The sequence below is a fragment of the Heterocephalus glaber genome, unplaced genomic scaffold, assembly GCF_053883595.1.
Source record: "Heterocephalus glaber isolate CG9 unplaced genomic scaffold, H.glaber_assembly_v1.0 deba00001447, whole genome shotgun sequence".
In the NCBI taxonomy this organism is placed as follows: Eukaryota; Metazoa; Chordata; class Mammalia; order Rodentia; family Bathyergidae; genus Heterocephalus; species Heterocephalus glaber.
Genome location: NW_028258299.1, coordinates 3,351,939 through 3,376,956, shown reverse-complemented (window position 1 = coordinate 3,376,956; position 25,018 = coordinate 3,351,939). Strand labels below are relative to the sequence as shown.

At 55.9% G+C, this 25,018-nt stretch overlaps 1 protein-coding gene across 14 annotated transcripts in view; it reads right to left on the bottom strand.

The window, feature by feature from the left end:
- The window catches only part of Kcnab2 (potassium voltage-gated channel subfamily A regulatory beta subunit 2), a 75,453-nt gene that overhangs the window by 27,053 nt on the left and 23,382 nt on the right, over positions 1 to 25,018 (bottom strand). For 6 of the 14 annotated variants that reach the window (XM_087214594.1, XM_087214593.1, XM_013065148.3 and 3 more), the window contains 2 exons: positions 14,426 to 14,554; positions 13,356 to 13,397 (listed from right to left, as the gene is read on the bottom strand). In XM_087214594.1, the coding sequence (XP_087070720.1) occupies positions 13,356 to 13,397; positions 14,426 to 14,502 (119 nt within the window). In that variant the 5' untranslated portion in view covers positions 14,503 to 14,554. Of the gene's footprint in view, positions 1 to 4,701; positions 4,946 to 9,443; positions 11,188 to 13,355; positions 13,398 to 14,425; positions 14,555 to 24,662; positions 24,771 to 25,018 lie in introns of those variants that run through there. The other 8 variants (XM_087214596.1, XM_013065150.3, XM_021243437.2 and 5 more) reach the window with 6 other exon arrangements.

The following is a 25,018-nucleotide window of genomic DNA, read 5'->3' as shown; positions in this document are numbered from 1 at the left end:
CCGCATGTCGCAGGCCTGTCACGGGGCCAACGTGGGAAAGGTTCTTCTTTGGCCCCTGCCAGGCCCAAGGTGAGTCACTGCCTCCTGTCCTCCTCCCCTACCTGAGGGCTCTCCAGCATCCCAGCTTCCAAACCTGAGCCCCAGTGGAACCTCTCAGGCCAACAGCTCACAATCCTTCTCCATCCCTCTTCCCTTCTGGTAAAAGGCTGAGATTTTTTCCTTCACAGAGCATTGAAGCACCTACTGTGTGCTGGTGCTGAGGCGCCTGCCTCAGTGCTCAGGCTCCTGGGTGGGGTGGCTCTGTATCTGCTCAGGACATTGAGCAGCTTGCTACACATGGAGTCTAGGCACATTGGCGGCTCTGGGTGGGCCCAGCCGGCCCGGAGAGATGTGGAATCCCCACCTCACTCTTCCCCGCACACCTTTCCGTGTGCTGCTAACCAGCCAGCCTCACAAGGGCTGCGTTTCACTGTTGTTCAAGGGTTATCTTTAACCAGATGGCATATGGTAAGCAGGCCGGAGTTGAGAGACATTACATGCATCAGAGTCACCACAGTGTAAAACATCACCTGCTGCATCACATATCCAACAATCCCATGCCTGGATACCAACCTAGAAAACCTAAAACATATGCTCCAAGAAACACTTGAACACAAATGTCCTCCAACAGCTAAAAAGTGGAAACAACTCAAACACCCTGTCTTAGTTACTTTTCTCTTGTTGCTGAGATGAAACACTTGGCACCTAAGGTTAAAGGGGGAAAGGTCTATTTAGCTCACAGTTTGTAGAGGTTTTATTTATTTATTTATTTATTGGTACGGGGGATTGAACTTGGGACCTTACGCTTGCAAGGCAGGCGGTGGAACCACTGAGCTAAATCCCTGGCCCCAATTTGTAGAGGTTTTAGTCCATAATCGGCTGGCTCCAAGGCAGGGTGGCACTGCAGAGGAGAAACAGTTCATGGTGGGCAGAAGGCAGCAAAACAACAAGGGACGACCACAGCTCTTTCAACCCCTTCTATCTTATCCAGGCTCCTTAGGGCGGGCAGCACTCACACCCTTAATCCTAGTGCCCTCCATCCTAGCACTGCACCATGAATCAATTTCACTGTCACACTAGATGCAGCCTCCTCTGAAAAAGCCCCAACTATGACCACACGAGGCTTTGGAGGACATCTAGACACAAGTTCAAGCACACCTATCAGCTGACAAATGGATAAACAAAATGTGGTCTATCCACACAATGGAAAATGATGGAGGCAAAGGAACAAAGCCCTGACACATGCTACAACATGGACAAACCTGGAAAACATGCCACATGAAAGAAGCCAGTCACAAAAGACCACGTCACATGACTTCACTTATACAAAAGCACTAAGAATAGATAAACCCTTAGAGTCATGAAGCACATTAATGTCTCCAGGGTGGGGCACGGTTTGGAGCGATAATGAAAGGATATGGAATTTCTTTTGGGGGTGATGAAAATGTCCTCAAATTGATGGTGGTGATTTCTGTACATGTCTGTGGAGTGTACTACAACTGTTGAATTGTACGCTTTAAATAAATGCATTGTGTGGTGTGGGAATTGCATCTCAGTAGTGCTATTACCCATCCCCATCATCTTCCTCAAAAGCCTCTGGGCTTTCTTCCTGTTTCTCCCCATCCCCTTTGGCACCAACTCATGCACAAGTAACTCCTCCCTTCTCCAACCCCATGGTGCCCAGGGGACCCCAGAGGCTGGGGATCAATGGTTAGTGGGCACCTTGGTGTCTCCATGGTCCCACACAGAGGCAGGCACCTAAGGGCCTTTCAATACATACTGGACCAGTGGACCAAGGGGGCACTCTTTGCTGGAAACACAGAATAAAACATGCAGCCCAGCCAGTCTCCACCAGGTCTTCCAGCAGGTGAACTTGGCATGTGTACTTTTCTAGGCAAGGGTCACCACTGGTAGGAGGACGTCGGGTGCTGCCCCCAACACAGACTAAATTATCCAGCCTAAACGTCAACAGCACTGGGGCTGAGAGAGGCCCCTCTGCCTTAGCCAGGGTCCGAGGTCATCTCTCAATGTCGCTCCTTCTGGACAAGGCAAGCCTGGACAGTCCAGTAAGCAGGGGACAGTTGGTCACTGGGAAGGGAGACTCAAAGGAGCCTTTCCAGACAAACCCCAGCTCAGCAAGTGTCCCCGGGGCACCTAAAACCTCCCCTGCCAGCACAGAGATGCACTGTAAGGCCTGTCCAGCAGGGGCGGTGGGGAGACTTACAAGTCTTTGCATTGTTTTTCAGTACTGGAGATTAAACTTAGGGCCTTCACACTGAGCTACATTCCCAGCCCCTTTCTAAAAATTTTGAGACAAGGTTTTGTTAAGTGGCTAAATTGCCCAGGCTGGGTTCAAACCTGCCATCCTGCTGCCTCAGTGCCCTTCCAGAGGGCTGGGATTATAAGAGGCACCACCACACTTGGCTATTTTCCAATTTTTTTTTTTTTGTACTGGGGATCGAACTTGGGACCTTGTGCCTGTGAGGCAGGCGGCGGAACCAATGAGCTACATCCCCGGCCCTCCAATTTTTTTTTTTAATGGCAGAATACATTGTTCTCTCATAATCAAGAAAATAAGTGCCCAGTATTTCTTTGAACTGTTTGACCAAGGGATGGCGAAAACAGAGCCTGTGGGGTCACATCACCTCCCTGCCGCCTGGCCTCTCTGTAACATCATCCCACTCTATGCCTCGGGACAGGGGACGCTCTTTGGACGTGTTTCTGGGGTGCCTGCTTTTTCTCTGCCCCTACATCAGGATACAGTGGCCATGAGGGTAGGGACCTTGTTGGTTTTATTCATGCAGCATCTCCAGGGTCTAGCCTAACCCCTGGTGCCAAGAAGCCTCTCAAGAAACGTTTGCCGCATGAATGAAAGAAAGTTATCTATGACTAGCCAAAACACAACAAAGCAGCAATGCACATTTCCTCTTGAGAAATTTCCATCAGAATGAAGAGTCCATTGTGGCCAAACTGGCTGATCATTCTCCTTCCCTCGCAGCTGGATTTAGGACACAAAACCTTAAGAACTCTGCCATCTAATGGACTTCTAGAAGAAATGTTCTGTTTCTTTCATGTTCAAACAATGGGCCGAAGGAGGAACGGCGCTGTCCATAGGAGAAACCAGCAGGAGCCACAGCCCTAGATCCACTTAGTCCCCAGAGGCAGCCAGGCGCCCCGGGGGGCTGTGCTCGAGGGAAACCACAGCCTCAGGCTCCTCAATGAAAAGTGGGGTGCCCGGTTAAAGGTGAATCCCACATAAGGAATAGCTTTTTAGTACACGTATGCCCCAAATATTGTGTGGGACATGTTTATATTAAAAATTTTGTTGTTTACCTGAAATTCTCCTTTAATTGGGCATCCTGTGTTTTCATCTGCTATATCTGGCAACCCTACAAGGACTGGGTGGGGTGGTCCCCTTCGGCCGACTGGCTCTGACAAGGGCTCAGCCCCAAAGATGTACAGCTGCATATTTGTAATCAACAAGGATTTATAAACAGCCCGCCCGCCCTGGATCCTTTGGCTCAGGGGAAAGCAGGCCAGGGGGAGCGCTGTCCTTGGTGCTGAATCAAAACTGTCCTCTTGAGGTTCCAAGCTTTAGACCACATGCCTACGATTGGACAGACGGGACATTTAATCCCTATCTTTTGCTACCATGGTTACAGTTTGGTGCCACCAATACAGAATATACCAGCTGGAAACCACTTTTTATGGAAAACCACCCCAATCCAAGGACGTAAATCCCCAGAAGCCTACCCGGGTTTCTGATGCCAGAATGGATTTGTTCTTAGAGGTGATAAGTTGATGATGCTTTCACTAATTCTTGTTTAGTTAGTCCCTGATGACTAACTTGTTCCAATGAAGTTGCAAGAGACCCCCCCACCCCATGTTGATTTTTTTTGCCAGGGAGAAAATACCAAACTCTTAACAGGGCTATCTTTGGATAGCTAGGACTATGGCAGGCTTTTGGTTTATCCTCGATACATTTTTTTTGTGGCTGGCATTTTCAAAATAGAAAATATTTACACCATTATACATGGGGTGACCAAAATATATGGTGAATATTTAAGTTTTAAAAAAATTGTTGCAGTAAGAGACACACTGACGTGAATACCCCTGCAGAACATGGTCCCTCCCTTCAAACACTCATTCCGTCATTCCTGCCACGTTCTGAAGCAGTCCTGGAAGTCCTCATTAATGTCTCTGTCTCTGTGAGGTGTGCCATCCAAGCCTACACAAAAGGCAGGCTGGTAAAAACAATGCTGTGTCCTCATCCACTTTATTCACTGTATTCGGCACCATGGTGACTTCTGGGTCATCCCCCAAAGTCAAGAAGACCATGAAAGGTCACTATCTTGAATGGACTCAAGACACGGAGGCAGCCAGGACAGTGAAACTAAAGACACTCTCAAACAAGGATTTCCAGAACTGCTTCTGAAGGTGGCAAGGACGGTGGGACCAGTACATCTGAAGCAAGGGGAAGGATTTTTAGAGGGATTAATGGCGACATGTCTTCTACCGTAATAAATTTTAAGCTTTAACCTTGCACAATACGACTGTCATCAGTGTTTCGCAGGCTGCATCCTGTGCTTGCAGGGCTTGCTCGCCTGCAGGGCTCCTGCATGTGGCAGGACCCCCTGCCCTCTCCCCACACCTGGCCCTTACCGATACTTCATGCCTGTTTGCTGGGCAGTGCAGCCGTCCAGGGAGAGGCCGTGCATGCGGAGGAAGCTCTCCATGTTCCTGGCCTGGGCAGCCGCCCGCACCTCCCGCAGCCGCTGCAGGGCCACTGTGTCCGTCTGGCGGATGGGGTGCAGGGCCCATTCTGAGTGGCACCTGCTGCTCACACTCCGCAGGCTCTCGCTGTACGTCATGGACAACATGGTGCCGCCTGGCCTGTGAGCTGCCGCTGTCCAGACGGGAAATGCCGAGCAGTGTTGTGTTAGAGAGTGCCAGTGCCCCTCACGCCCCAGGCTGGCCTGCTGGTCCAGGGCAACCACCTCCAAGGAGAGCTGCCACTGAGAGGTCTTGGTGTCTGGGGGTGGGGCGGCCCCTGGATGTTAACACCCTTGGCATGAGATTCTCTGTCCTTAAAGAGGTGTCTGCTGGGAGCCAGGTCATCCTTCACCCTGAGTTCCCAAGATAAGCACAGGCCAAGCTGCCCTGCAGGCAGGAGCACTGCACCCCCAAAGTTCCAGTGGAAACAGAGCACAGGGAGCATGCAGAGCCCGAGCCCAAAACAGATGCTGGATGCTAAAGTCCAGTGTTGCTGCCCTGGGGGGACGGAGGTGTCGCGTCACGGCGCTCTTCTGAAATGGCTGCCAGGATAAACCAGGCAAAGGGCTGTTCCCGGGGAAGCAGCACAAGACATATCTGCAGAAGCAAGCTCTAGTGTGACCCCACCAGGGTGGCACCTCGCCCCAATATGCCCCAGCTGGACTATGTGTTTGGGGCCTTGTAGAGGGAAACGCTATTTACACAGCACTCTCGATTGTTGGGGGCGCCCTGCACCCGCTCAGCTAAGGATGTCACAGCCCATGGAGTTCGGTATTAGAGGAACCGAGCAGGAAGCGCTTAAGAAGGCAGGGTATGTGGGTATCTGGGGTAAACAGGTGGGGTTGGGATGGGGAAGTTTCAAAGTTTACAAGTTAAGAACCCTTGCTACATAGTCATCCTAAATAATGAATACACTGGTGGCAACCAAAATCAACATAAATGTCACTTCACGGGGCAGGGCTCAAATGGCAGTTTGTCCACGCAGTGGAAGAGTGCACAGCCGACTACAATGGGGTGTCCCAACATGGACTGTCATGCAGTGAGCCCCCAAAGATGGGGGGAGGACAGGCAGGAGGAGAGAGCGCATGTGCAGAGAGCTGCTGTAGGTGCTAATTAATCCATGCATGTAACCGAGAGTGGATCACTGAGGCCTGGCGGCTGGTGTCCCACTACTGCAACTGTGATGGGGAAGCAAGGACCCCCATGGCAGGCGCAGGGCAGAGAAGGTCTGCAACCCAGGCTCCCCACCCAACCCGGGCAAGAGCCCTGTCTCTGTCCAGATGCTGCACTTTGGCCTGGCATGGTCACCTGAAAGTACAGACAGGAAGTCCCCATTTCAGCTGGGCCATTTCAGCTGCAGGGTGGGGTCCTGGTGCAAGGCCCTGGGAGGTGGGATGGGACCAGCCGGGTCTCAGCTTCTGCTCCAGGAGGGAAGAGGCTCTCCTGGTGGAGGAGCTGGGACAGCTGCCTGGGAGCTGGGGCGAGTGCAGAAGTTCTGCATGGCCCGGCCCTTGGAGATGCGGGTTGCATTGCCCTGGAGTTGCCCTGGGCTGGTGTCTTCCTGGGCTCAGCTGCATGGGGTTGGGCTGCCCAGCTTCTCCAGGGTTGAGGAAGGGCCCAAGGCAGGAGTCTGAGATGAGCTTGGGTGCTGGATCCTTTCACCTGCTAGGGACCCCTCTAGAACCCTGCACTGCCCCTTCCATGGAGACTTCCTGCAAGTGTCCACCTGGGCGTCTCTTATTTGCAGGGGTTGGCATGTCTGCTCTGCTCCCACAGCGTGGAGCCTGGCTCAGGGCAGGTGCTGGAAACACTGACTGACCATGCAGATGAGGTGGGGGGAAAAGGGGCTCAGAAGGGAGCTGGAAGACAATGGGTGTGCGGGGGGAGCTGCATCCACACAGGCTGTGGACCTGCTGCCCAGGGCAGGGCTGGATGGTGCAGCCCCTGGGCGGGCTGCTGTGCAGCATGGCCCCGGCACCCTGCGTTTCCCTCAGGCCCCCTCCTGCGGTGGCACTTATCATCAGCTGATATTGTCAGATTATTGCACTTGCTCCCTCTGGATGCTCAGTCCCAGGGCAGGGACTCTTCTGTCTGCTCCTGTGCCTCCAGCAGAGCCCAAAGTGCCCACAATGGGGACTCAAAAGGCCAGCCCGGGCTGCAGTGGGCATTTCCTGGCCATGCCCTGAGAGCGACCGGCTGGGGCTGGGCAGGCTCCAACTCAGGGCCAGTAGCTCTGTGCAGCTCAGCGTCTCTTCACCTGGACCTGTGTGGCTCCCATCCCAGGGCTGACAGCCCCTGAGGCCCATATCCTCGGTGTGGGGGACATGTAGGGCCTCTGGGTGCCAATGCAGGCAGGGACATCCCACCTCCCAGAGGAATCAGCTGGAAGTGGCAGAGGGACCTGGCTCAGGGCGACGCTTATGGTAGGAACTGGGGCCAGAAGCACACAAGCAGCAGCACCAGCTCCTCTCTGTCCTGCACATGCAGCAGCTCCTTCCCGGGTGGCTGCGTGGCTGGCAGCCAGCTCCTCTTCCTTGGGGCTGGCTGCAGCCCTGAGCTCTTCCCGAAAAGCAGGCCTGTCTCAGGCGGGCACCTTCCCAGCCAGCCCGGGCAGGCGGAGATCGATAGCCATTAGCTGTCAAGACAGCAGCCACACTAAGCAAGCGCCTCTGGTTGTGTCCTCGAAACACTGCCAAGAGGAAAGACAGCAAGGCCAGGCTCCGGGCTCGGGGTGGGGCAGCCCTGGCTGCCACCCACTCACTGTCACCCAGCAGGTCCCATATCTGCTCCAGGCCTCAGTCTCCACCAGCCACTGCAGGCTGCAAGAGAGGTGCAGCCAGAAGCACAGGGCACAGGGGCGGGGCTCACCCTGGGGTGTGGCTACAGCACCGGTCACCACTCATGGTGAGGAACGGACACCAGACAGCACCGGGAAAAGTCTCCCAGGATGAGAGAGACACTAATGATGGTCTCTTCCTGAGAGCCTGCACAGCAGGTAGAGGTGGAACCAGGAGAGAGGGCGGAAGGAACGACCACTTCCTTGGCCAACCACGCAGCCAGGACTTAGGGGCGCCTGTCCACCTCGGTGGGGGCCATGGTCTCCCTGCTGGTGATCTGGCTGCATTTTGTGGCCCTGGGAGTGGGCTGTAGGTGGGGACATTGAGACATGAGGGACCTCAGAGTCTCCTGCTTGAGTGTGGCACCTGGGACTTGTGGGCAGAGAAGGTGGATGTGGTGGCCTGTGGCAGGGAGTAGAAGAGGGAGAGCCAAGCCCTGTGCCCATGAAACGTCCAGGTGGAGGAGCCTGGAGCAGGGGCAGGACTCTGGGGGCGGGGGAAGGTCAGGGAGGTGCAGACGGCACAGAGGCCCTGGCAGTCATTGGAGCTGCAGGGCCTATGCGGGTGTGGAGGACACAGTCGCTATTCCCTGGATTCCCTCACTCTGGGGACAGAGGGTGACTAGCAGAATGGGCTCCTTGGATGCCAGGCCCCAGGTTAGATATTGCCAGAAGTGGGAAGGAAGCCTGTTGCTGGGGTTCTAACCTTGAGCTCCCATCTTCTGAATTTAAAAGTGCAGTGAGACTGAAGCAGGAGGGTGGAAAGTTCAAACCCAGCCTGGCCAACTCAGTGACTTAGCAAGAGCCTGTCTCAGAATAAAACAAAAAGGGCTGGGGAGGAAGCTCAGGGCAAAGTCCCTGGGTCCAATCCCCAGTACTGGGGGGGAAAAAAAGTACAGGGGCCTGGGGGCTCTGATTCCAGGCATCCCAGCCACTCTCTAGGCCAGGGGTCCCCAGCTCCGGCTCTACCCGATCCCTGCTCTTAGAAGCATCAGCCCCTCCTCAGTGGCTGTGCTAACCACAAAGGGCCTGCAGATCTATTCCTGTCAGCTGGGGTGCTCGGGGGAATTCACGTGAATTAACACCGTGACTGGGAAAGATGAGGCTCTGCTGCTGACCTCATTAAGCCAGGAGGAACCGCTGTCCTCCCAGCATCATTTCCACCTGGATTCTGAACTGGGGTCTGTGTACCAACAGCCACCAGCATAACAGGGGAGACCGAGGAGGAAACCCGCTACTCTGATAGACGGCGACATCTGTCTAGAAACCAGACACCAGCCCGGCTCTCGAAAGCGGAAATGGAGGGGAGCAGTTACCATTCAGGGCGCAGCTACTGGGTGCACACATGGCCTCCCGTCAGCGCAGAAATGGCAGCAATCAGCGAGGCGAGGCACAGACAGGCAGCCCCTGCCCGCCCGGGCTGCCCAGACAGACCCTACAGGCGGCACCGAACTTGCCTGGCCAGGTGCGAAAATGCCCATCTCAGGCTGCGCCCAGTGAGGCACAAGCTACGCCGGTGTCCGCAGACAGGAAGGGGCGGCAGCAAGCAGGCGCAAGCGTGGGGACCCCAGGGTGCCAGGTGTTGCCAGGCGCGAGCCCGCCCACCCTCACCATCTGGTCGACCTCAGGCCCGCCCGCTCTCCGATGTTGTCTGCTGTGAACAACGTCTCATTTCAGATCGGCCCGGAGCAACCCAAGGTATCATCCCAGGTGTTACGTGAGTTCCGGGGGACTGGCAGCTCCCCCTAAGAAGGTGGCCACCTCATCCAGTCCTGGGGCTGAAGGGACGACTCACCTACCTCCGTGGGTGGCTGCTCGTTAAGAAGGCCACAGGCTGGTTACTAGGATCTAAGGCTCTGGCTGGCGGCTCTGTCTTTAGGGAGTGTCGCTCGGAACGTCAGAGGCAATTGGTGAAGGAGCCGAGTCCCACAAGGGTCGGCTTTGGAGGCAGCGAGTCCATTAGCTCTATTAGGGCGTTTTCATCTCAGCGAGAGGCTGAATTATTCACAAGCTCCACTTCCCCTAAAAGCTCGGGCAGTGAGTTCTGTGGCGCAGTCTCGCACTGCCAACTCCTGGCAGGCCCGGTTGGGGTGCAGCTGGAGGGTAGGGGTGCTGTCTTTCCGGTGGGGCCCCTCGCAGCCACAGGTGCAAAGGGGTCGGCCGTGCTATCTGTTATCTGAGTGTGGGACAGAGCTCATCCTGTTCCAATCCGTGCCTGCAGCGGGGCAGTGGGGTCCCCGAGGAGGTGACCGCCACCCACGGCGAAGGGGCGGGGGGCTGTTGAGGGCTCCCCAGCATGTGTGGATGCTGCTCCTCTTGCTGGTATATCCTGGGCTGCCAGGAAGTACACATGGCAGGATGCTTCTGGAAATCTGTATTTGGACACCACACAGCCACCTCTCCAGGGAGGGCCACAGCAGCCCGGCCTGTGGGACAGGGCCGAGCTGGGGCTTGGGAGAAGCTTCGAGACTGCTCCAGTGAGGCTGAGCTCTCAGTCCTGGCCCCGGGGTCTGACCCTGGGGCTGCTACGTGGCGTCCAGGTGCCAGCGAAGCCTCAGCTTGACATCTCCTGGCGAAGGAGGCCACACGAATGTGCGGTGGAGTTTGGATGGAGGCTGACCTGTCTCTGCCACTGTGGGGGCCAGAAACCGGTGCCCAAGACAAGGAGAAGAAAGTGAACGGCGTGGAACGAGCCTGGAGTCTGAGGTGCCAGCGGTGGGTTGGGACGGGAAATAAAGCCTCAGTGAGCACCAAGGGCTGCGCCCCTGCTTTGCCTGGACAGGGTGGAAGGCTTGGTCCCCAGGGGGGTTAATGTTGGGAGTGTGGACTTCTGAGGGGCGGCTGGGGGGTCCTTGGGTCACTGGGGCCATGCTCCCGGGACCCGGGTCCTCAGATCAGCAAGCTGCAAGAATGAGCCTGACCACGCTTCACTCTCCGGCTTCCTGCTCGCCTGCCATCTGCCACAAGGGCCCCAGTCCACCTCTGCAGCCTGGCCTCTTGCCATCCCAGTCCCATCCCCAGTGGCCCAGACTGTGTGGACACTGTCTTGTTCTCTGTGTGCCCTTCCATGTGGTGGCTGGCACATCTGCAGTCCCGCTGGGCTCGGAGGTCAGCTTGAAGTCCCTATGCTGTCCTCCCTACCAGACCTCCAGACTTTCTGAGCTGTGGTGACCACACCCACAGCACTGGGGGCTTCCTGTGACTCTCAGCCTTCTAGATGTGACCGGAGTTGGGGTGCAATTCTGGAGTGAATACATTACTGCTCCCAATCCTTCACCGCTGGGTCCATAAGCTTTGCCAGGTGACTCCAGTTCCTCCCACTGTGTGGAGGGATTTAACTTCCTGCCCTTTCGCTTTGAGTATGGTCATGATTCTTGCTTTGGCTAAAAGAACGTGACCAGAGATGAGTGTTCTGCTTCCAATTGTAGGCCCTAAGACATAGCACATTTTCTCTGGTCAAGAATGATGGCGAAAACAGAGACCACCTTGGCTTCACTACAGTTTGAAGACAGACCTGGTCCAGCCCAGCCCAGAGGAGCTGATTCTAGCCATTTAGACATATGAGCAAGAAACAGTGCCAACTGTCACCTAGCACTGAGCCTCGGGGCTGCTTGTTATGCAGCACTTTGTGCAGAGCTGACTGGTACAGGGTCTTACTGCCTTCCTAGTCTGGGTGATGCTCAAGGGCACGACACTCACCTGGATACCCATGCCCATCAGAGGGCCCCCTTACATAACCTAAGCAGCTCTCTGCTCCCATGTTTGGCGCCATGTGACAGAGGTGCCCCACCAGGAGTGGCACCCAGTCTGTGAACCGAAGGTCTTGGCCCTGACAGTGGTCACTGTGAGAGACTCCACTCAAGTGTCCACATGAGGAAACCACACTGGGAACTCAGGAGAGGATGGCCAGAGCCTGTGGACACCAGACCGTGGAGGAGGCCTTTGGAGTTGGCTCTCAGGCAGGAAGACCTCGGGGAGATAAGGGAGCTCACCAGGGGTGGGCGACAGGAAGAACCCTGGAGTCCTGGCTTCCGAGGGCAGCGAGTGGTGTGGGGACCTCACTATGACGCTGTTGCCCCCCAGTGTACTTGGGCCCTGCCAGGGCCTCTCTGAGCTGCAGGTCAGCACTGGGGTTTTTTCTGCCCATCGCTCTGACCTCCCTCTTTCCCTTCTGGACGGGGGCGGGCCAGGCACTCTGAGGATGCAATGCAGGGACAAGTTTGGCATCACTGGCCACATCCTCTGGGACGAACACCACACATTCATCATGGTAGATGTGCAGCATTTGCAAGCCCAGCTCCAGACCTAACCATTTAGGTGAAAATCGTTTTTTTTTTGTACCGGGGATCAAACTCAGGCCCTTCCACTTGCAAGGCAGGCAGCGGAACCACTGAGCTAAATCCCTGGCCCCAGAAAAATCTTTTTTTTTCTGTACCGGGGATTGAACTCAGGACCTCGAGCTTGCCAGGCAGGTGTGGTGCCACTGAGCTACATTCTCGGCCTTTGGTGAAAATCTTATCAAGCCCAAATGTCACCAGAACCAGTCACCTGTCTCTCTGAAAGGAATGGGACCTCACAGGAGGCACGACAGCAGTGGGACAGATGAGCCCGCACACCCAGGCCACGGTCACATTCAGAGGTGCAAGGCCGAGGGGAGGAACAGGTTACATGGAAATGTAGCATGGGCCAGTGCCCTGCCAGCCTTGAGCAACAAATGCTCCCAGTGCTACTTCTGGCAGGTGTGTACGTGTTTGGGACACGGAGACTCCCGGGCCCAGTGCCAGGATGTGGCCACCTTCAGGGGACCTGCCACCAAGAGGTGCTGATGGCTCGTACAGTCCTGGGGCAGGTGGAGCTCACTGACCCATGGATTCTATGCAGCCCTGATGTTTTACTTCCTGGAGCTGGGGGCTGTCCAGGCAGGATGCATCTTCTTGGAGCATCCCCTGCTTCATTGGAGAAGGAGAGGCGGCCCAGGGGGAGAGATGGATGGCCCTCAGAGGACTTGCCTGGCCTGCATCCGGTCTGGATGCCATGTCCCACTGGCCACCATCTCTCGCCAGGCAAACACCTGTTTCTAACTTGCCACCAGGGAAGTGCAACAGAAAGATGCCCTGCATCCACCTTGACCCTGATCCGGATCCCACAGGTGCCATGAACGCCTATCATGAAGTCATTAGCCTTCCACCAACCTGAGAACTCTATTGGTTCCAGATCGGCCCAAATCCACAGGCACAGGGAGAACAGATGGCTCACCATGGAGCCTTCACTAGGTAATGGGGGAAGCACAAGCCTGAGGCCGCAAGAGTGTGTCCCACCCACGGCCGGATGCTCGAGGTTTTTTTGTTTTTGGTACCGGGGATCAAACTCAGGACCTTGTGCTTTTGAGGCAGGCGGCAGAACCACTTAGCTAAATCCCTGGCCCTTGCTCAAGGTTTTAATGGCCCATGTGGCTGAGAGCTAAGCAGTGATGAGAAGTCCATGTGTTCTAATCATAACAAAGTTCACGTCGGCCCACAGCACAATGACCCTGGCTGCACATTACCACCAGGACTGGACACACACTCCGAGGGAGGCACCCAGAGAGACGGCAGGGCCTGGTGTCATCATGGGACACTAGTTGGCCTGACCTGATGGGCACGCTCTGCCCACCCACTCCCCTGCCTGTCTGCTTGCTGGGGAGGAGGGAAAACGAAGGACTCATTACCTGTAAAACTGGAGCTGTCTTTTGGGACTCCCATACCGAGTACTTCGGACAGCAATGGAGGAAAACAAAAAACAAAAGAGAGAAGACAGTCCACAATTGGTGTTAACCTCAGGCAGGGGCCAGCTCGGAAGGCTTCAGCGACAGCCTGCAGCCCCACGCCCCACCCCCTGCACAGCTCGAGTCAGGAGGCAGCCGGAACCACGGGCTCTGCAGCAGTGCCACCCAGTGGCCACAGAGGCAGAGGCTGGACACCGGACACTGGAAATAGGCCTGGCCTATTTCCCACGTAAATCTCTGGGAGAGGGTCTGTCTGGGTCTTGCCGTGCCTGGGAAAGGGCCTTATGGTGTCACATCTTAATATGCAGAGCAACAGTGAGCCCTCCAGCCGCACCCAGAGTGACAGGCAGTGACTTTTGACCTCTTTTCAGGACAGACGTCCCTCGCCCAGGGTTTCCACCGACAATGGCTGTGGCTCAGGCCCAACAATGATCTAGAAAGGACCCGCAGATTGCTGGTGGCCCAGTCTCGTGGAGGGGTGAGATCTGGAGCGGCAGGTCTCATCAGTGGCCTCTGCAGGCCGGGCCTGCTGCAAGGTGGCCGCTGGGTACCCAGAGCTGGCCTTGGAGGTGGCCTCCACAGGAAGGAGGTCGGGCGCCCCGTGAGTGTCCGCTGTGCCTGCCTGTTGGAAAATGCGCAGGCGCAGCTCCCTAAAGGGCTGAGAGGTCACGAGCCTTGTTCAGGGGACTGGGGAAATAGGGACCAAAAGCCTCCTGAGTGGGGCATGCAAAATGCAAGAAACGGAAGTGGGAAGGGCCCCGTGCACAGTGGTGCCCCCAGATACCCACCAGCAAAATGTGTCACAAGAGTCTGGAACCAGAAAATTCCACCCAGAAAATCTTTTTCTCCCCCACCTTGGTTTTCAAGAGCTTCTGCTCCTTCCCCGGTGGGAATGGTCATGGCTGTGCACTGGACAGCCCCTGACCCCACCTGGTCCTTCCTGCCTCCCGGGGACCCTCCTCATAGGCGGGCCTGGCCCTGGCAGTGGGCCTGGCCCGGTGTGTGGGGGTCACCTGTAGATCATCCCGGGGGAGCCTGTCTGCCGCAGGGAGAGCCGAGCCGGGGAGCCTGTGGTGGATTCCGGATACATGGAGCTGGCTTCACTTGTCCAGACACACTGGCTTCTTCACAGAGGGAAAGTTCTGGAGGAAAAGCAAAGTGGGCAGGCGAAGTGCTGGTTAGCAAAGGCCAGCAGGCTTGGCTAGAGGCTGCTGAGCCCACGGGGCATCTGTATGTCACTCAGCGGGGACACAGGCTGATGCGGGGTCTCTGGTGACTGGCACAAGGACTGTGAAGGACCCCACTCCTCCACTCCGCACCCCACCCGGGATCTGGCTTAGGTGCCGCCCTCACGTGGACAGAATGGTAGGTGTTCTCTGGCCAGGAAGTGGCACTGGCCTCCCCGAGTCACCTTGCGCCTTCCTTGGTCCGACCTCAGCCATGGCAGCTTCCTGTGCTGCCGCAAGGGGATATTCTGAGCCCGTCAGGTATCCCCAGTGACCCCGGCTCTGGGGAACCCCACCCTGTGCAGTCCCTCCCCCCGAGGGTGGCTGGTGGCTTCTGACCAGCACCACGGGGCAAGGTGGTGATGAGCTGTCGCTTCTGTGCTGGGCAACACAAGCTGCAGCCTCTGTCTTGTTACTGACCCTCGCTGGCTCTGAAGATGCAGACTGCCGTGAGGAAGGCCCAGGCGGCCGGAACTGAGTGACCTCTGCTAACAGCCAGCAAGGAGCTGAGGCCTCGGTCGAACACCGCACAGAAGCGGCCCCTTCAGAGGGGCCTGGGAGTTGGGGAGTGGGCCTTCCCCTGTCGCACCTTCCGAGACGGGAGCCCAGGGCCGACTGCAGCTGGACTGCAGGTCCTGGGACCCTGAGGCTGCAGGCTTGGTCACGCCCACCCAGACAGGGGACCACGGCTACCCTGAGGTCGTAAAACACCTGCTACTGTAAGCTAAGCTCCTGGTCCTTTGTTACAGCAGCAGCAGATGCACACAACTGCCAGCATCCATCGATCCATCCTCCCCGCCTCCTGCAGCTACCCGACTCCCACCCGAAGCCCTGGTCTCCTAGCTCTGCTCAGCCCTCATGGCATCTGTTTCAGAGGGATCCAGCCCCTGGGCCCAGGCTTGCTCCCTCCCCAGCCTTGGCCACTGAGGCCTGCGCTGGCTCCTGGTTCTCACCCGCACCCCACCACGCCTCCCCCACCCACGGCCTTCACATGCCTGTTCCTTCTGCTCACCCAGGGGCCCTCCTAGCTCCCTGCTCTCTGCACAGAGGCCTGGGTGGAGCTCAGGAGCCTCAATGGCTCTGCACCCCCAATGCCTAGTACAGGACCTTGGTTCGGAGGGGGAAGGACCTCGGTGGACAGTCACGGGGCCCTGCCCTCCAGGCAAAGGGGTCCCTGGGATCAAGACACGGCCCTGGCATCAGCAAGGAGCCCTGGGGACTGGTTCGTGACCAGACACTTAGCCAAGCAGCACACTTAGACGTTTTGCTCACCTGCTGCTTCCTCTTCCCAGACAGAAACCTCCCATGTGCAGGAAGTGGCCTCCCCACCCCATGGTCAGTGCAGTGTGGACTCAGGGCCCCCTGCTAACTCAGTCTCCAGCGAGAGGCACGGCTGCCTGCACATGGGCACAGGTGCATCGTGGGTGCCTCTCCACAGTAACCTCGGAGGAGCGGTGGGCTTGGTGAGAGCCTCCGAGGTGTTTTTCTTTTTCTCCTCCCTCCCTTCCTTTCTGGTGGCACTGGGGATTGGACCCAGGGCCTTTGAACTGAGCTACAAGCCTTGGCCTTTTTAATTTTGAGACAGCATCTTACTAAGTTGCCTGGGCTGGGGTCCTACCTGTGACCCTCCTGCCTCAGCCTCCCAGGTTGCTAAGATTACGCGTGTGCACCTCCATGCTTGGGCCCGAGGTTCTTTTTCTTTTTTTTTTTCCATTTAGTTTATCGGTCCATTTTGGGTGTACAATACTGTTACATTCATCACTGGGATCTTGTACTTTTACGTGATGCATCTTGGTTTTAATTTTTTCCCCATTCCCCTGCCCTCCCTTCACCCCCTCCACCCTTCCCTATTTACAAAGACTTTGTTTCCATGTTTTTCCTCTTCTCATGTTTTTTCCTTTTCCCTTCTTTCCTTTCCCCTTCCCCTCCCACTACCCCTATTCCTTTAAACATTTTCCCTCTATTTCACAATATCAATTATACATTTTGATTTTTATTTGCACTTTCAGTTTCTTACACCAGAGAAACTACTCGGTATTTACACATGTGTGTCCTATTTATTTCACTTAAAAGAGTATGGCTTCAATGTGCATCCATTTAGCTATAAATGCTAGTTTTTCATTCTTTACAGCTGAGTAGTACTCCATTTTATAAAAAAACCCACATCTTCTTTATCCAGTCTCCAGTTGATGGGCACTTGGGGTGTTTCCAAGCTTTAGCTATTACAAACTGTGCCGCTATAAACATGGGTGCACATATATTGCTGTGGTATGATTCTTTTAATTCTTTGGGGAAGATACCCAGCAGGGGACTAGCTGGGTCAAATGGGACCTCTAGCCCTAGTTCTTTGAGGTATCTCCATACTGATTTCCACAGTGGTTGCACCAGTCTGCACTCCCACCAACAATGGAGAAGGGTTCCTTTCTCCCCACACCCCCGCCAGCATTTGTTATTGGTTGATTTCTTGATAGCAGCCATTCTTTCTGGGGTGAGGTGGAATCTCAGGGTTGTTTTCATCTGCATCTCTCGAATGACCAGTGATGTTGAACATTTTTTCCTATGTTTATTTGCTGCTTTTACTTCTTTGTCTGAGAAGTGTCTGTTCATTTCAGATGCCAGTTTTTGAATTGGGTCTTTATATTTGGGGGGTCTGATTTTTTTTGAGTTTTTTATATATTCTAGATAGTAGACCTTTGACTGAGGAACAGCTGGTAAAAATTTTTTCCCACATTGTAGGTTGTCTATTAGCTCTGTTGGTGGTTTCTCTTGCAGTGCAGAAGCTTTTTAATAAGATGAGATCCCAGTTGTTGATTCTTTGTGCTAGCTCCTGTGCTACTGAGGATTTGTTCATAAAGTCCTTTCTTATGCCAATGTCTTCGAGAGTTATACCTAACTTGTCTTCCAGCAAGTTTAGTGTTTCTGTTTTAATATTTAGATCTTTAATCCACTTCGATCTTAGTTTAGTGCTTGGTGAAAGACAGGGGTCTAGTTTTAATCTTTGGCAGGTTGAAATCCAGTTTTTCCAACACCGTTTATTAAATAGGCTATCTTTCCTCCAGTGAGGGTGGTTGGCTCCTTTCTCAAAGATGAGGTGGCTGAGTATATCTGGAGTTATTTCTGCATCTTTTAATCTATTCCACTGATCTCTGGGTCTGTTTCTTTGTCAGTACCATGCTGTTTTTATCACAGTGGCTTTGCAGTACCGTTTCAAGTTGGGAATTGTGATACTCCCTGTCATGACTCTGTTGCCTAGAATTGCTTTTGCTATTCTAGGTCTCTTCTGGTTCCACCAAGGTTCTTTTCTTAAGGAACCTCATTTGGAATGCTATAACAAAATGAAGTAAAAATGCATTTAAATCCTTAATAGTAGCAGATGCTTGGCTGATATTAACCCATGGTTCCTCCTGAGCTGCAGTGATAGGATCCCAGGGTCCCCTCCATGTGTGCCCCACACTGGCCTGGCCTGCAGGGGGCTCCTGAACCCCTTTCTCATTTCCTCTGTGGTCCTGTGTGCTCCCAGTGCTCAGAGTCTCAGGTCTGTGTGCAGCCTGAGTTGTTGACAGACAGGGTTCTGCTGCCCAAGCCATGGGCTGACCTTGGGCAGTGCCTTTCCCTGGCAAGCAGCTGCTGACCCGGCTCTGCGGCCATTGAGCCCCTGTGGCAGGGACACCGTGGGACCTGAAGGCAGCTCCCTGAAGCCTCAGCTGTTCATGCATTTTGCTCTCTTGGGTGACTCAGAGGCACAAGGTCATGTTGTCTCACTGAAGCCATTAAAACACCATTGTCATCTGCCAACCACGCTGCACAATACTCAGAGGATGGTGTGCCCGGTAATGCACCAGACATAAGCTGAGCCCTACTGTGTGCAGGGGCCAGGGTGTGAGAACAGAGTCCCTAACCCAAGCACGGCCTGGGGGCTGGGCGGTGCAGACAGGAGCTGAGGCACAGAGTACCAGGCAGGGGAGCCTGGAGAGCCTCCAGGGGGGACAAGTAAATAAAAGTGCAGGTCAACCTGGGGGTGAAGCATGCCTGTCATCCCAGCACTCTGGGAGGCTGAAGCAGGGGGATGGAGCCCAGTCTGGGGAACTTAGTGACTTAGCAAGGCCCTGTCTCAAAATAAAAATTTTAAAAAGGGCTGGGGATATAGCTCAGTGCAAAGCCCTGGGTTCAACTCCTACCATTAAAAAAAACCCAAAACAAAACGGTGTTGGTCTACTCGCCCGGGGGAGGGCCAGGGGCAGGATGCTATCCCCACATGGGTTTGCAGAAGGGGACAGGGCCCGACACCTGTGCCCTTGACGGGGCACAGCCTGCCCTTTCCCCTTGGCTCTCCCTGGATGCAGATGCACACAGCTGGGATTTGGGGGTGGTTCACTTCCAGAATTCTCAAATCACAAACTCAGCATGCACTTGTGCTGGGACAGGACCAGGAGCCTCTGGTCCCGTGGGTGCAGCATGACTGAGTGTGTGGGTTTTCATCCACCTCTCCTAGCCTGGTGCTTCGGGCGCTGGCCCCACACTTGCAGAACCACTGGCCTGGGGGCCAGGCCCTTCAGTGGGAGTCCTCAGGCCCAAACCAGCCTGCTGCTGGGTTTTGTACATAAAGTTTCATCGGAGCAACTCCCTGACCATCTGTTGAGGAATCCTGCTGCTTTCTCACAGGGCTGAGTCATTGCCACAGCGGCTATGACCAGCAAAGCCTAAACGTTTATTTTCCAGCCCTCTGTAGAACAGCATGCAGACCCTGCGCTGGGCCACTGAGCCCCCCTGTCCTGTCCCTAGCACCTCCTCTCTGGCCCACTTGCTGGCTTTGCTGCCTCCTGATTCCCAGAAGAAACAAGAGACCCAAGTGGAGCCCCCGGGTCCCTGGCATAGTGCAGCCCATGGTGGGGTCGCATCCTGCCAGCCTGTGCCTCCTTCCCACGAGCACAGAGGACTTACTCTTGCTGCATCTCAGAGAGGGCCCAGAACAACCGATCCTGGTCTCTTACTTGTCTGCAGCTCCTCTCTTGTGGAGCTGGCAAACTCCAAGCAGCCTTCGCCCTCAGAACGCTGCTCTCGCTCGCTCTTTCTCTCTCTCTCAACAAGGTCACCGTGGCCTCTCTGCTGCCATCTGATGTCGCCATGGCACTGGGCCGCAGCAGGACCCTGAGTCCTCTGGGTTCTCCCGCCCTCTGGCTGCTGCTCTGGGTTGTGTCCCCACTCCTCCCTCCAACCCAGACTCTGGCAGCTGCTCGGACCCTGGCCTGGAACCTCTGCAGGCTGCAGACCCGTGTTGCCATCTCCACCCATGCCACCTTGCGCCCCAGACTCGCTTACCCACTGTCTAGCAGGCGTCTCCGTGAGGATGACCGTGAGCACTGAAGACTCACGAGACCCTGAGCCATGCCTGGCCCCTCCCGCAGCCCGGAGCTCAGTCCAAGTCCCCAGAAGTCACTGAACCCTTTCTCCCCTGCTGGTCCAGGCCTCACGAGCGCATCCTGTGCAACCCTGGGGTCCTGTCACCCCAGCGCGTCCATTCTGCCTGGTGTTAAACCTCAAAGTCAGCCTTGGCCTCCTGCTCTCCATGCCTTGCAGTGCCATGGCTCTGGGTTGCTCTACCCAGTACAGGGCTCCCAGGGGCTCCTGGAGCTCAGCAGAGTCCCTGTCCTCAGGGATCCTGGCCTCCTCTTTCTCCCGTCTGAATTCAGCCTCTAACTGAGATCTACCTGGGTCCCCACCTTTGCCTCTGTACCACAGTCAGCCCCTCATGGAGTCTTCCATGCACACGTTCCCTTAAATCGCTCTCCCCCCTGCTCTCCTGGTGTCCCCCTACACCATTTCCTCCCCCGTGCTCGTCACCTGCTCTGGGTCTTTGCCGGTGGCTCCTAGCAGCGCTGGCACATGGCGCGTGCTCAGTACGTGTTTGCTGAATGAATGTCTGAACTAGGCTGTCAGCCTGCTGAAGGCCCAGAGAGCACAGGACAGGCGGCTGACGCTGGGGGTCTGCGTGACTGCAGGTAGCACACCTCGATGACAGTGACTGGCTGGGGCTACGTGGCTCGGAACAAGGAAAGCCTTCTCTGGCTGGCACAGTGCCCACTCTGTCCAGAGCGAGTGCTCAGTGCGGCTGCAGGTGTGGGGACAACTGTGGCCACTTAGGGAGGTTTCTCAGAGGCCACCTGTCCCACTGCTGTCCCTGGGCTGGGCTCTGAGAAGCACTGACCCGGGGACCGGACTCCCTCAGAGCCAGGGGTCTGCTCCCAGCTCCCAGCCACAGGTGGACACTGGACTCGCTCTGAAGAGCACATCACAAGGCACTGGCCAGTCTCAGCATTCCCGGGGGGTCGGCAGCTTGGCTCACCACCTGGCCACCTCGCACCTGTGGCAGGGTGACCTGCCTAGAGCCCACCTCCTGGCTCTGCAGCTGCCGCTGTCCAATCAGGAGTGACTGCATCCACTGAAAAGCCAATCCCCAAGGAGCCCACCTCTTAGTGAGGATGCTGTCAATCCCAGGTGCTCCGTGCACGGGAGGCAGGCAGAGCTAAGCCAGAGCTAAGACGGGTGTCCCTGGGTCCCCTGACACTCCTGGGGCTTGGGAGGATGCATTTCAGAACCGTTAAGGACACTGCACTGGGCCCAGGAAGGGCAGGAGGGGAGCTGGGTGTGGGACCCAGGCTGGAGGTCGCAGACTGAGTCCCATCGCTCTTGTGTGGTCTGGAGTGACCTTGAACAGCTCTCTCTGATTTATATTTGGAGAAATGGAAGCTCAGAGCCTTTACCAAATCTTCTGAACTTTTCTACAGGATCAAAGAGAAGCAAGATGTGAAAAAGCTTTAAGCCCAGGAGGGAAGATGCTAAATAAACCCAAGCTCTGAGCCTGGGCGTGGCAAACTGGCCTCGGTAACAGGTGTCTGACGAAGGTCGGGGGCTCCACCCAGAGCACCTCCGGTCTCTCTGCAGCCTATGGTTCTGGAAACTTTCAAACTTCAGAGAAGCTGGAAAAAGCAAGAGAGCAGCTAACACCCACACCCTCTAACTTCTCATCCTCTTTCTTTTTTTTTTTTGGTACTGGGGATTGAACTCCGGTCCTTATACTTGCAAGGCAGGCAGTGGAACCACTGAGCTAAATCCCTGGCTAACTTCTCATCCTCATCACCAAAGGTTTAGACCTTATCTTCCAGGCAATCCCTCTCTGTCCACCTTCCACAAGTGCACACACGAATGAACGTGTGCACACAAGACAGCACATGCACACGAACGCATGTGCACACACTTTTTGAACCCTTTGATAATCAGCTGCAGTCCCCTCAGCCTGATCCATAGACACTTCAACCAAAACAGCATGATAATGCCCAAGATAATTAATTCAATATCACCCGATGTACAAGCTTGACTCTAGTTTTCCAGTTATTTCATAATATCTTTTTTAGATTTTAAAAAACCCAGGCCCCAACCAAAGCTCATAATTAGAAGCACACCCTCCCGTTGGGACTATTTTTTTGCTTGTTTTTTTCCCCATGCCGCTGAGGTTTTCTGTGAGGTTCAGGCCATTTGTCGTGCAGACTGCCCTGACGGCTGTCTGACGATTAGACACAGGCAGAGCTCTGGGGCCAGGTTTGTCTTTCTCATACAGCCAGGCAGGAGGCATATGAGTGAGCCTGAGCTGATCAAGGGTAAGGGCAGCGCTCTTCAGGGCCTGGCGTGGCTCATTCCCTCTTTGTCATTAGGCAACACTCACAGGAAGGGTCCTCTGATGCAGTGACAGTAGCGGGTCCTATGCAGTCACTCAGTGTGGGTGTCTGTTAACTGCTGTCCTTCTAGAAAGGCCAACTGTGTTGCCAGGCTGAGCTCCGAGGGCAGAGTCAGTGAGGGCACCGGAAGCTGAGCTCCAACGGAAAGGGCGCATGAAGCTGGGTTCCTGGAGGTCTCAGACCATCGTCAAAAGCCTGGGCCCCAGGAAGGCCTTGGTGGCCATGCCATGGAGGTGAGACTGAAGACGCACGGCCCCCATCATGTCACTCTGGGCCCTGGAACCCTAGGGCAGCTCGGGACTGGCGGTGAGACTTGGGGTTGGCAGCTTCCTGGAAAGGCTGTACCTGCAACAGGCCTTTAGGGCAGGACAAGCCCCTTTATGCACTCAGGGAGGTAGGCACTGGCTGGGCTGGAAGCGTGGATGCTGCAGAAGGCTTGGGTCACAGCAGACCCAGACCCAAGCAAGGAGCTTGACTGGGTGGCACAGAAACTTGTACTCCTGGGCCTCAGTTTTCTCATCTGCAGAGTGGGGCTCCTGGCCTGCAGGACCTCAGTTTCCCTAATAGGTAAATGGCTGTTTTTCTGGAGGACAGGTGTTACAGTAGGAGCTGTGGGTTGCTCCTTACCCCTAACCTCTACCCCTCTCTGCTTCCTCCAACTTCAGCATTAATGATGGTGCACACTCCTGGCCCTGCCATCCCCAAGGGACATGTGTGCTGTGGACCACCCTGCTACATGTGCAAGGGCCACTCGGCCTGGACTGCCCCCCCCCCCCTGACATGGAGCTGGCCCCCAGCAAGGTTCCAAAGACACAAGACACATGGCCCAGGGGACTGGGACCAGGCAGGAGCCTCACTCCTGTTCACTGTGGTTCACCCCCAGGCCCACAGGGCTATGATGCTCAGGAACGGGGCCTGTGTGGTGCAGGGAGGAGGCGCGTGGTGCCTGGGGCTGAGATTTAAGCTCCTGCTCAATGAGCTGAAGTCCTCAACTGACATGGTCTGTCCCGAAAGCTGGGATTTTCCCTGGCAAAGCCCTGAAGCATCTGTTTTGACAACCACGAGGCCAAAGCCTGGAGGAGCCACAGTGCTGACAGAGCACCTCACGGAGACAGGAAGAGGCCTGAAGTCTGGAAACCGCAGGAGGCGGAAGGAACCCTGTGTGACACGCCCCGCCCAGCCAGCCACTCCTGCTGTGAGCCGCCCAGCCCACGAGTGTCCCGCCTACTCTGCGTGCCCTGGGGGTCAGCTGTGCCGGGGCGGGGGATAGAGCAAGGATGTCTGAGGGGCAGGGAAGCTTCTGGAAGTCCACCCGGCCTGTCTCCATGAGCACCCCACACCTCGGCTGATCGGAGGGAGAACAGTGCAAATGTAACCAGGGGCCAAGGGCACGGGCAGGACCCCGCTTTTGTTTTAGAGCAAACCTCAAAACTCTGGGAGTCTGAGTGGGTCTCTGTGCCCTGCCAGGCCAACCCTAAAAGGGATGATGTTTCCCCTCTCAGAGGCAGCAGGAGCATCCAGGCCGACACAGGGCCCCGGGTCAGGACCACTGGCTGGAGCATCTGATAACGCACCTCACCATGGCATCACTGAACATCTTCTAGAAAGATCACAGACTACCACATTCAACCTAACCTGTTCCAAGCAACATTCAAATGGCTGTTTCCTGGTAACAGGCGACAAACCAACCCCACACAGAGCCTGGGGTCTAAATTCACAACCTTCGCATCCAAGGAATATTGCATTAAAAAAGTAGACAACAGCCGAAAACTCGATGTGCAAATGCTCTTCCCTCCCAAAACAAACACCTGCCAGACCTGCAGCCCAGTTACTGGCACCCTCCCGAGGCACGGCACTCTGGGGCGCAGACAGAGGTGGCTGCTGTGCTGGGGTGGTGTCCAGAGCTCCAGCCTCGGGATCGGCCCTGTCCCTTTCTGGAGGGAACAGAGGCTTGGATCCCAGGCTGGGGGCTCAGCACGAGTGTCCCAGAGGCTCAGCGGTGGCCCCTCTAGCTCTTATGATATGTGTCTGGGGTGCAAAGCCACCCTGCCCAGAGACTTCAAGCTCCCCTCATCATTCCAGAGCAAGTCCAAGACCTCCCCGAGGGTCAGGGTGCAGGGGGCCAGGTATGTGGCGAGGCCCTGTCTCCTTGCTTGGCTCCTGGGCTCCCTCCTGCAGCTTGCTGACCACAGGTGGCAAGGTGTGGTGGCCTGCAGGGTCCCTGGCACCACACTCCAGTGCTGCACAGGTGGTGTAAGCTGCAGGACGCGGGACGGGCCAAGCGATCTCACCTGAGGCCGCCTGGGTCTGGTCTGAGACCTCACCTGCTCCAGAATAGGAATCGCCATGCTGCTCAGGCCGCAGGGCTCCTCCCTTCAGCCACTCACTCGGGGCGTAGGCCTCGGGAGCTGGGGCTGTGCCCTCCTCAGGCAGGGGAAGCTCGGCCTCCCCCTCCTCTCCCCCACGGCGACCACACCCTACCCCCCTCCCGCTGGGGGAAGTGAAGGAGGAGACGGAAGTGGCAGGGAGGAAGCCACCCTCACCAGGGGCCACGCAGGGCTGGTGGGGCAGAACTGCCGGGGAAGGGCTTCGGGGTCTGCTACCCTCCACCCCTGCCTGGCTCTCAGCTGGTTGAGGGCAGGAGGGG